A 12,500-nucleotide genomic window follows, 5' to 3' on the forward strand; every position below is an offset into this window, starting at 1 on the left:
TTTTCACATATTATTCTCAGCTCTCGTCTCATCGAGTGAGAGGAAGTTTCTGCATAAAGCAGATGGAAAGTCACTCATCTTCGACAAGCAGGAGGAAACTTCTGACTGGGATCTTAAGCAGTTGTTTCTGCAAATTTCATCCAAACCTGTTCATCAGTTTTTAAGTCCTCTTGCAATCAGACAATCAAACAAACCAACACCACAAGAAACATAAACTCCTTGGTGGAGGTGAAAATGAGTCAAAGGTTTTAATTGAAATCAATTTTAATCTTTCAGCAGCTGCAGAAAAAGTGACAGAACACACTGAGCTCTGGAAAGCTCCCAGCACAAAGAGATGTGATATAAAAACACCTGCCGTGGTGTGATTGGGTGAAGAAAAGGGGCTCAGGAGGCTCCATTCTCTCCAGGGGCGCCCTTATCACTGCCTGCAGGACCCATGCCATTAACCTGGGTCTCAACAGTTAACTGAGCTCTGATTAGCTTCCTGATTTTACAGCACAGACACATCAGATACGATCATACGGGATGCAAAAGCAGAAACCTTCTTCAGTACACAGATTATTACCGCTGCCATCTTTAAGGCTCGTAATACTTTCCTTCCAAGGTAACATGACCAATCAATTCCCACCGGAGACACAAAATCAGATCTCCAAATGTGAATCAGTGTTTGAACTTTGAGCATATTTGTCTCATTTAAGTAAAACAATAAATTCAGAGAGGAAACAGAATTATGAAAGCAGTAATTTGGTGTAAAATGATTTGATGCAGTTCCGTTTTAACATTAACATTAACACATGGCATTATTAGATGGCACCTTCTAAGATGTGTTTAATCTGAATAAAGCAGATCATTTCAAGCAGTATTTGGTACATATTTTATGAGAATAAAAATGATACAAATTCCCCTCACATTTGCTAATGGGATGGAGACTAATTGGTATATTTTGTCATGACATTAACACGTGTGTGCATTATGCTACCAAAGACAATGCATTGTTTTTGATGTCTAAACTTTTTAATAACGGCAGTAAATCAACTTTTGTCTCATACTCCTGTTCTTAATCATATTTTAAATGTGAAATTAGGTTTCTTGTTGCTTTATTTAACCCAGGACTCTGCAGTCCAGTCTAATTACATCTTTAACAATAAAATTAGATTTCTTTTGGTTTGGTTTGAGCACTTCTCCCATTCATGACACATTCCCAATCAATTCTTAAGATTTATGAACATGTGGGCAAATGTAGTGATTTATAATGAAGGATGGAGGTTTAAGAACTCAATGGTTTGTTTCAATTTTGTTGTCAGTTTTTACAATATCTTTTGAGGGAGGGGTTGGTAGGTTAAATATTTCACAGAAGACTGTTTCACATTTGGAGCTCTGTAGAAACCTGTCAGGATAAATGAGAGAAAGCTTTTTAACATGCAGCTTTTACCTTCTCTGCAGAAGCGGCCCTTGTACTCCGTTTTGGAGCAGTCGCAGACCGGCTGTCTGTCCACCACCATGCACGTTCCGCCGTTCTCGCACGGGTTCACAGTGCACCAACCTTCAGACTCCAGGGGCACCTTAAGGCTCCCCAGGAACAGGGGCTGAGAGTTGCCGTATTTGAGGTCTGTGATTGTTCCCCTGAAGGGTTGCATGTTTCGAACTGTAGGCAGTGTAAGCGCACCGTTGCGGATATCCTGAGGCACTCCACCCAGGAAAAGGTCGCTGACTATTTTCATGAACTGACGCTGAGGCTGCACCTCGTCCGCTTTGGCCTGGCCGTCCAAAACCAGTACTGTGCGCAGATTATACCTGCTCAGCGTGGCAGCGTGCCAGCTGCCGTCATCCACCCGTCTGTTGGACACAATGGTGGCCTCAGCACAGTCAATGCTAAAGCGCAGCTGCAGCCGACCCTCCACCACCGCCAGCTGCAGAAAGTCACAGTAGCCTCCATCGTCGAAGTACAACAGCAGCGCCTCGGAGGCCTCCGTCTTGAACTGAAAGCTGAAGTCACCGCGGGTGCTGGCGTCCCAGCGGAGGTAGCGTGCCCACTGACCTGGTGTGCCTAAAAAATCCAGTCCCAGACATGAGCTGAGGAACAACTGCAGCCTGATAGAAAAACCTACAAGATCCATAGCTGCGAGGAGCGGATTATTCCAGGAAAGCGTCAATCAGACTGAAATCTTTTGGCTGAATTTCACAGTTTTATCCACAAAAAACGTGTCGAGATATATTCAGATAAATATTTCTTATAAAAAATATGCTTTTAAAGGGAAAAGGTAATAGAAGGATAACAGTCGTTGTGGTTAACAGTCTTAATAAGGATAAATTGTTCAGACGCTGCAAGGCAGTGATCATATGGAGGAATGCCTTTTTATAAAAACAGTTTCTGTTTTAATGCTTCTTTTTTTTTTTTTAATCTTGAGAACAAATCAAGTCAGCTTTTTTGGTGTAAGGTCTGATATAATGGACTTCTCTGGTTATCAGGGCGAGTAGATTTTCCTCCTTCATTTTGTCCAAAGGGAAGTGGAGGTGAGAGCAGATCCACCGGTTTCTCTCAGTTTCATCACTGTCAGGAAAAAGAAGAAAGACGAGGGTTAGATACAGCACACAGTCTTCTCCTGCATCCATAATGGAACTGATATCAGAACATTCATTTACTGCTGGTTCTGAAAATGACCACAAGGTTTTCAGACTAATCTACATTCTTCAGAATGTGCAGTAAGCACTGATGTTTAAATTAAAACATACCTGCAACCTCCACGGCTGCAGCTGAAGGTCAAGCATCCCATAAAGGAATGCATATCATGTTAGACTCTTGAACCTAACATCATTTTATCTAACCTTTAAAATAATGTTAAACGATCTGTTAGCTCTTAGAGAGTGTTGTTAGTGACTCTCAGCTACCAAACTTTAGCTCAATATCTGTAAGATTGACAAAGTTAAGCATCGACTCAAATGCAGAAAGTTGTAGATACACGTTCAACGATGACTCTCTGAAAGTTTCATTGAAATCTGGTCAGTGGTGCATGAGATATTTTGCTAACAGACACACAAACAAAGAAGCACAAACCTGTCTCTTTAACTCAGAGACAATTTCAAAAGTTAAAATCGGATCTATTAGAGTCATGAGCCATGATGATTAATATATAAAATCACACAAGCTTTTATTTCTTGGAAACACTGGAATGAGATTTTAAAATATCCACTTGTGTAGTCAGAGATAACACAAACCACGAGCTACATATTTGTTCTTCAAACAGAGATATTGGTCCTATTTTCAGAGGGAATGTGAAATAGCTGCATCCTGCCTCCTCCACAAAGGTTGTTTTTGGAGTTATCGGTCATCTGCTGAGTAAATTAGTCTCATTATTCTCATGGCAGAGCATGACTATCAGTCAGCCAGGCAGACTGCCTTTATCTGATGACCAGTCTGGAGAGACGGCTTGCTGCTGAACCTGGATGAATAATAAGACGCCCAGAAAAACACAAGCAGGGAGCAGACGTAACACCCAGCAGCTACACTTACGTTTCAGTGTGGAAGAATTTTTATTCAAGTGAGCTGAAACTTGTCTGTTTTTAAGGCTTCTTACTGTTGAAACCCCAACAAAAGGTGCTTTTGTGATTTTAAATCTGAGAAATGACTTTCTGACTACATGAGAGGACACCTATCATTAGATTTGTGGTAGAAAAAGACAAAAGGTGTGATTAAAACTCGATGTTAAAGTCCAGCAGCATAAAAACACTGAGGAAAGTGACATTTACTGATAGAGACCGGGTGGAGGAGAAGATCAGAAACAGATGCTACAAAATAAAACAGGAAGTAAGGAAGATACAGAACTATAATTCAGGAGCCAAGCGGAACCAAATCTCAACCCAGAGTCCTTAATTCAGAACCAAAGAAGAAATAAATCAAATAAAATCCAAACAACTGGAACACACTTCTCAAAACAGCATTTATGACCATCCAGTTCAAATAGAAACAGGAGCTCATGTGCAGATCCAACAATTCTTCTGTGTCCTTTGGATGAAGCCACAAAGAGCTGCTCAGTTATTAATAGTAAAACTGAAATAATTAACAGAAGACTAAAAAAGTTGAACAGACATGAAAGAAACTGCAGGCTGAGCTGATAATAAACCACTAACTGGGTTAGTAGTGACTAAATCTGCAGCTCACAGGGGGTTATTTATAGAGCAGCAGCCAGCTTGAATTTATTCTCAGAAATCTGCTCAGGAGAAGAGATGCAGAAAACTGTTCTTTGGTTTAAAACGTGACTGAAAGTTTTTAGTATCTAGAAGCTCAGCTTGTGACAAAGATTTTGCAGTTTCTGATTTTTAAAAAAATATTGTTTAAAGCAAAGAGTTTGGATGAAGAAATGAGGATTAAAGAAAAATAATGCATGAGTTGCTTCTAACCAGCCTTTTTGGAAATTCTGCTACAAAGTCAACAAACCTCTACACTTTATCAACTAATTTAACTATAAAAGATGCATTTCTCTTCCCTTACAATCATCAGCGAATAAAAAAAATGTTCAAATATGTGGTCAGTGCAAAGAAAAGTCATTTTTGACAGAAATGTGTGAATAAAAGAGCTCAACACAAACGGTAACGTCAGCGTCATCTCGTGAGCAGATAAATCATTATTCCAGCTTTTTCCTCAAGAATACAGAGAATCTCAGATCAGGAGAAATCTGAAAGACCAAACCTGGACCTGAATCAATCTGCAAAGAATCTGGCTGAACCAGCGTTCCAATTTACTAAAGTTTAAATATTAGAATAAAATGAGCTTTTCTAAAAGGATAAATCCTCTCAATGCCAAAGTTTTTATTTTTTTTAAAGATCTCATATAATCTGTTAACTGCCACCACATCAGATTTTAGCTTGTAGATGTAAATCCAGTGATTAGCTGCTGGGCAAAAAGAAAAATAAGAGGAAATCTGAGCCACAGCTGTGGAATAATCCCAATCGCTGCTAACTTTATTGAATATAAATTTCCAAAGATTAGAACATGGACTCACATATCTGGTTCAATAGTTTATGATGTGATGAGGTAACAGTTTCACTTTGCAACATTTATCTTTAAATAAAACGGTTAAAAAAGGGAACCAAACCACGAGGCCGCGTTTCAAAATCTATAAAACCTGCGATAAAAACACCTCAATTATTCTATAAATACAAGATTCAGACAGAATCAAGCCAATAATTAGCAGATTAGTTTGTTAAACTGATATTTCTGTGAAAACCAAAAGAAAACAAGCAGAACATCAAAATTCTTTAGAACAAGGATTCCCAAAGTTGGGGTCACCCAACACCAAGTAGGGGTCCTTAGATGATCTCCAAATATCAAGTTACAATTAAAAACCCAGTTTTTATGATATATTTACAACATAATTGTTACAGAGAATTGAAATACAAGTCATTTAATGATTTAAAAAATAGCTAAATGGATGCTAAGACTGTTTGTGTTGTCGTTGTGTCCTTATTTAATAAGATCATGAGCACTTTTAGATGTTTAAACAGCCAACAGATACTTTATGGGTCAGAAGCTGAAAAGTTTGGGAACCACTGCTGTAGAAAAAGACAAAGTGTTTCCTCAGAACCAAGAAACGACAGCAGCAAACGCCTCAGCAGGCCTGAGCCTTCAGAACATTTCCTCTTCACTAAAACCGTCTTTCTGCTAAAATTTCCTGATGTTCTGAGAGCTTTAATGGGTTTTCTTTCTTCACCATAAAAACAGAAAGTTTAGTTACTGAACACAACCAAACTCCATCATCCAGCCTTAAACCTCAAACTGACCCGTCCTGAAAGGATTCTCCTCTAATCAGCATATAAAACCCAACTCACTTTCATTTATGCACTTTTATAATCATTTCATTATCAAAATGGGATTTGCAGCATTTTACAGTTTTGATTTTAAACAACATTCATCTCGTTTTATTCCTTTTTCATGCATTTATATAGAACTAAAACAAAAAGGTTTTTAAATTTCAGCTACATTTATAACAGTAATAATAATATGCTGCATTTTGCCTGGTTTCTGAATCTTTTTTTAAATAATAATAATTGTGAATTTCTATTTTAACCGAATAAAATTTCAAGTTCTGCTGAATAAAGCTTCCCTCTTCAGGTAAACTCATTAAAGACCTGAGATTTATTTGTCTTCTGAGCTTTTATTTGAGTCCACAGGAGCTTTTAGCTGCAGGGTGAGCTCAGACAATCAGCAGACATTCCTTCTAACAAGAATAAATCAGGTGAATTTAGCTAAATATTCTGGTATTAGGTTAAATGTAGGTTTTTTGCCCAGCTGTCAGTGGATATTTACAATAAATCTTCACCTCACCAATGTTAAAAAGCAAGATTTTAAATGTGTTCATTTTGTTTTAATCAAAAAACGTTGAGATTTGAAAATAAAATGTTTATTTCTTGTAAATGCATAAAACTGGTGCACATTTTATATTAGCATAAACCTCACTGTCCTTTTCTTTTAAACACCGAGTCCAAAATTTTTAAAACAGAAAGAAAAGATTAGGAAATAAAATCAGAAAAAAAATAAAATAAATTCTCTTTTTCTTTTAGACACTTTTACAAGAAGATGTTATTTTTAAATGCAATTTTTATTAAAGCCTTAACTGAGCTGTTTGAACTTTGCTGAGTCAATCCTTTTTTCTACAACAATTCAGATTAATTCAACTCAAGCTGCTTTCAGACAGATTTTATTTAATGCTTGACTTGTGCTTTAAATGACACTTTGTCCCCTCATAACACTAACACAGTTATTTACACAATTCTGGTCATGTTTTTTTGTTTTGTTTTGTTTTGATAAACACATTTATTCATAAAATTCTGATCCAATGGTTTTCAGTTGACCAAAAAGATAAAATGTGTTAATTTAAAATCAGTTCTGTTTATTCTAAGTGTCTTTTTAAAATAATCTAAAAACAAGAGAGAGGTTTTAATTGTAATGTTGCTTTTTATTATTATTTTATTAAGTATTTGTGGCTTAAATGGGCCTAATATTTATCTGCAGTGTGATCAGGCCTTTAAATATCAGCGGATTTACACACACACACACACACACAGAATGTAAACTCGTGTTTACCGGAGCAGACACCACTCTCAGATGTTTGTTGCAGTGTGGGGAGCGTCAGGGGTTAAAAGGCTAAACGACACGGATCATTGTTCTCCGTGAAAGGCTCTTTTGATGAACCCCACAGGGACAAGTCCACACACACTCCGCAACAAAAGGCTGCAGCTCTCTGGATCCTATTACCAGCCTGACGGGTGTATGAGAGGCTGTGCACGTGTGTGTGCGTGTGTGGATGCAAATAAAAGCACCGGCAGGCCTCATGTTTAAATAGATGCAGGTATTTTCCAGCAGGTGCCCCGATCAAACCCTCCTGCAGTCAGTCGCAGTGACAAAATGTCCTCCACAGCTCACAGATAAAATCTCAGAGGGGGGAAAAAAAGGCTGCAGTTTGTCAAATCTCTCTCTCACACACACACACAGACACACACGCTGACAAGAAAAGATTTTCTGTGGCTGCAGTGGAAAACTCCATCATCATCTGAGGCGACATGAGCATCCTGACGGAGAGAGGGAGGGGCGCTCCTCCTCACCCACTCACACACGTCCCACTCACGTACAGAGGCGGATCTTTTCATTTATTTATTTCTGGAAGGGCTGGGGGAGTGACAAAGGTGGGGCATGAGGTTCCAAAACAGGGGCGGGGGGGGGGCAACAAAAGTTTCGACTTCATTTCATGCATTCAGGCTATTTGTCTGAGAATTAAACAAATTACATAAAACACTTAATCAGCAGCTTCTTTTTTCCCCCCAGATGTAAGACTCAGATGGTTTCCTTCAAACATCTGTGTTCACACACACAGGACTGAGTATCATCTTTAAAAAAATAATATTTTTTCCCCCAAACATTTGGGATGCATTTGAGATTCAACAGTCTGAACAGAAGAGGTGCATGGTGTGTAATAAGCTGGACAGAATGGGTGTTAAAAGGAGCCATAATTAAAAATCAGGTCCTGTTCGAACACCAACATCGATCAGTATTTTTTGAAAAAGGGAAATAATTAATTTGACATGTTTTTCAGTTGATCTTTTCTTAGATTTGTCAGTTTGAGTCCTGGAAAGTCTCAGGAGGAGAAAAGCCCCAGCAGTCTGTTGGTCTTGAAACCGTCTCCATCACTGTGAAATTTTCCGGTCTGGTTGGTGGGTGAAACCATTTTGTAACTGGAGAGGGGTGTGTGTGTGTGTGTGTGTGAACTGGATACAGACTGAAGGTCTGTGCAGATGTTGACGTCTACCAACCAGCTTACAAAAAGGGTGGCAAGACCCATTATTTACCAGCGGCTGCAGCTCCGTGCCACCCCCGAGAACCACCACCACTCATGCATCCTGAAACCGCTTCCTCACACTCACACACACACCTCACACACACACCTCCACAGCTTTAAGGCTTCATTTGAACCTGAAATCTGCAGATTCAGTGCAGGAAAGGTCTGTTTTTGTCCACCACACCCAAAACCTCTTCTCACAAATTCTAAGAATACATTTCATCTGAAATGTTCACTGAAATTATTCTCGTGCTTTTAAATGATTTAGTGAGATTTATGCAAAAACTGAAGGAAAAACTACTAGTTTATTTGTATTGTTGTTTCTGTTTGTTCTTTCTGAATCCAGATGTTCAAATGTTCAGTGTGCAAAACAATTCAGGATCAGTTTAGTGTCTGATATTTGAACCATCATCTGGTTTGAGATTTTGGGTTGAAACTGTGTTCAGATAGAACAAAAATGAAGAAAAATATATTGAAAAATATGCTTAAAATTGCACAAGTACTCATCTTTTTAAAATTCAAATTTTAAATGATTAATTGCTGCAGGATTTAAATTAAAATAAACGATTTTATTCAAATAATCTGATTAAATTACAAAAAATCATTTCTGTCTGCAAAATGTTTGTTTCAGGAAAGAATCGAAGAGTTCTTTAAATATATAAAACATTATTAATCTGAAAAAAAATATCTAAATGTAAAGAGATGCATCGAAGTGAGGTGTGTGTGCGTGCGCGCGCGCGTGTGGACGGTGGTTGTGATGCAGCGTGGGCACCGTGTTGTTGAACAGGTCACGCCTTCTTCAGGCTCTGAGATTCTGCTGCAGCAGCCTTCATGGCATTACATCATCACCAAACACACACACACACACACACACTTAACCTATGTGTTTCTACAACATCTGCACACGCACACACACACTCCTCCACGTGTGTGCGCAATAATTGCCTACAATGATGACCGGACAAAAATGCACAAGAACACACACACACACACACACACACACACACACATCCCAGCAGCAGCTTATGTAACATCACACGGACCTTTCAACATTTTCTCGTCAATTACATTTTTTAATTCTTATTTTTTTCATTATTTAACACAATTTATTTACAGAAAACGGTTTAAGTTTGGCTAAAAACGAGCCGCCCACTGATCGGGTTCTCGGTTCAGTTCGGACATGAGAACAGCAGAAACGCGCGACCCTTCTCCCTCAGAAAAACGGAGCATTATTCTCCAAAAATCCTGCGTAAATCAGCCTCTCCCCGCCCTCAGGGACGACTGCTGCCTCCACAGCTCCTCTTGGCTTTCTGCGCCTGATTTGTCAGCTGCCAACCAGGAAAGGATAAAAAAAATAGAATACAATACAGGACGGACAAATTATCCAAAACACCCCCCACCCCCTCCTCAACTTAAATCAGGCAGAAGAAAAATCAAACCGAGCTGGGAGGAGGTTTTGCAGAGACAGAAGCAGAGCCACAGAGAGGAGAGAAAAATCTGTTTTTATTTTAGAATCAGCTGAAAATCAGACAGTGATTTCATTTAATTTCATTTATTTTTTGAGCAGATTTAAAAGAATCAAATGAATTCAGATGTTATTTTCCTGGACCTGAGTGAGATCATCGTCTCCAGCAGGTGATGGAACACCTTTAGGGCCTCGCGCAGGAAAAAAAATAACGCATCCTCAGGCACGCGGGACACGCCCAATCTGCTCGATTTAAGAAAAAAAAAAAACCTGATTAGGAATTCTCCTTGCATTCAAACACACTTCCCTGGATTCATTTAATCTTGATCACTCCTCGGGTCTGACAGGAAAACTGCAGCTGATTCAGGCCTGGGCTGGATTTTATTTTATTTTATTTTTGGTTTTCGGCAGGTTTCTGGTGCATGCATGAGTCGATCTGTGTTTTTTCCCCCCTCTCCAGTGAAAATGTGCCACCTTAGCTCCGGCTCGGATTCGTCGCAGTGGGAATGACAAACTGTTCGGATCAGAGGCGGGTTCTGCGGGAAAAGGCCCAAACTGGAGCTTAAAAAACGGCTGATAAAGAAGAAAAACGCAGTTTGCTTCAATTCAGACATCATCCAAAATTATCAGATCATTATTCTTCAAAATCATGTCTTTTATTTTTTACCCACAGATGTTTCTTTTTAAGGTTGCATCGTAATTTTCGATCATTCTTAATTTAAATAAACGAGATGAATATACATTTTTATTTAAATCCATCGTGTCTGATCGCAATCGTGAAGTTAAAATGAATTATTTTGCGGGACTGAAGCTGCGTGTTCGGAGAGGAGACGTGATGGAGGAATGTGACGGTCACTGCGCGGCGTCCACCTCCGCTCACACGCAAGGTCATGTACCCAACTGCTCCAATTACAAGAAAACGGCCCCATCTATATTTAAAGAGTCCACGAGGCGCGTGCGCGGCGTCACAGCGCCATTTGTTTGACATTTCAACACGGAGCTGCAGCCGAGAACAATACGCGGAAACAGGACACCTGCTTCTCACCCCGTTTATTATTCATCAGCCCCCAAAAAACCAGCTGACGGAAATCCTGCAGGGTTCATCTGCTCCAAAATGTTAAACAAAAGCTTTTAAAACAGAGGGTTTAACGCTGCAGTGCTTTAAACTGTTACCCAATAAAGAGATAAATTGATCTAGTGGGTCAACGTGAGTGGAGCGCAGGTCTGGAGATCTACAGAGAATTTAGAGGCCAACATGGCAGAAATTTGTGGTTTGAACCCCAAAACGCCGACAGTCCTTCAAGGAGACTCGACCCAGTCCGGGTGGAAACATCCACTGAGGCTGTGCGTAAAACCCAAAAAACAACTCCTGTAAAGTCCCGTGACACCTGCCTCCCATCTCCCCTGGAACCTGCAACCTGTTCCTGCCCTCAGAGCATTACATTTGCGCGCGGACCGGTTCCGTGAACAGGTTGGACTCACACACGACGCTACTGACCTCAGATCAGCAGAACACCAAAGTATCCAGCCGCTAAAATCCAGCTGCAAACTCTCCAGAAGAAACGCACTTTTTCTTCTTTTTTTGTTTTTTTTACAAATCCAGGATCCCGGTGAGGGGCAGCGGAGGTTCCCCTGCGCGGTGTGCGCGGCTGCGGGGCGGTACCGGGCTGCTGCTGCTGCTGTCGCTCCTCCCAGGTGCGTCCACCACGGTGCATCATACGCACAAAAAGCCGCTGCTTCTGCTCGGCGAGACTCGCAGCGGCTGCGGGCAAGAGAGAGCGCGCGCCACGCTGACACGCACGCACGTGCGCGCGCCACCCGGGTACGCCCTCCACTTAGCGCCAGCGCGCGCACGCAGGCATGTTTGGACACTTCGGTGCCGTTTAGGTTCTTATGAAACAAATGAGGCGCGAAAAAACGGATCAGTTTTTCTTTGAACACTAGGAAAAAATACGAAACTGAAGCCAAAAAACATTAGGACTGATATAATTCTGTCTCTGATTTTAGTTTTTAACTGTTCCAGATCCATTCTGCTCACAATGCAAGTGCGCGTGGGGGGAATCCTCTTATTTTTATTAAACTAAAACGATTTTAATTTTTTTTTCATCTTCCTGTTTGGGTCAACTGAAGCCTAAATGGATAAAATACACGAATTAATAAAAGCATCATGAAAAACACAACATTTATACTTTGAAGAAAAATGTTTAGGATGCAGGCCCTTCTTACCAAACATCTTAATATTTGTATTGTAAAATAAAATAACATAACACTAAAAATGATCAGAACAAGAAAAGCCAAATATAGTTTTACCTGTGTGACAAAACATCCAGGAAAATGAATCAAACAAAAATCCTTCCTCTGACAGAATCAACAAGGAGGAAAACAAAACTGAGCTCAGATTAAAAAAACTAAAAAACAGAAGAGAAACCTTAGAACAGACTGAGTGAGGCCATGAGGAGGTGTGCTGATTACAACACTTGGATCAGGTGTAACAGAGCAGGAGGAAGACCGGGGGGACAGGTACTACAAAATAAAACAGGAAGTGAACAAAACGCAACTGATTAACAACAAGAAGACCAAAAAAAAAAAAAAAAAACCATTTGTTGACTTTCCAACAGCAGCTTTTCTCTTATGGTTCTTTATTAATATTTACATTTGTATATTTAAAATCAGATGTGAACAGATCACTCACCATTTTCCGAAAC

General features: G+C 39.9%; 1 protein-coding gene across 2 annotated transcripts in view; it reads right to left on the reverse strand.

Annotated features, from left to right (window-relative positions):
* Window positions 1-11,602, reverse strand: part of nrxn3a (neurexin 3a) — a 140,292-nt gene extending 128,690 nt beyond the window's left edge. The window contains exons 1-2 of one of the 2 annotated variants that reach the window (XM_037977845.1): window positions 11,294-11,602; window positions 1,433-2,551 (exon numbers count right to left, since the gene is read on the reverse strand). In XM_037977845.1, the coding sequence (XP_037833773.1) occupies window positions 1,433-2,117 (685 nt within the window). In that variant the 5' untranslated portion in view covers window positions 2,118-2,551; window positions 11,294-11,602. The remainder of the gene's footprint in view (window positions 1-1,432; window positions 2,552-11,293) is intronic. The other variant, XM_037977846.1, reaches the window with a different exon arrangement.
* Window positions 11,603-12,500: the final 898 nt, after the last annotated feature.

Source organism: Kryptolebias marmoratus, linkage group LG10 (assembly GCF_001649575.2).
Source record: "Kryptolebias marmoratus isolate JLee-2015 linkage group LG10, ASM164957v2, whole genome shotgun sequence".
NCBI classification, from domain to species: domain Eukaryota; kingdom Metazoa; phylum Chordata; class Actinopteri; order Cyprinodontiformes; family Rivulidae; genus Kryptolebias; species Kryptolebias marmoratus.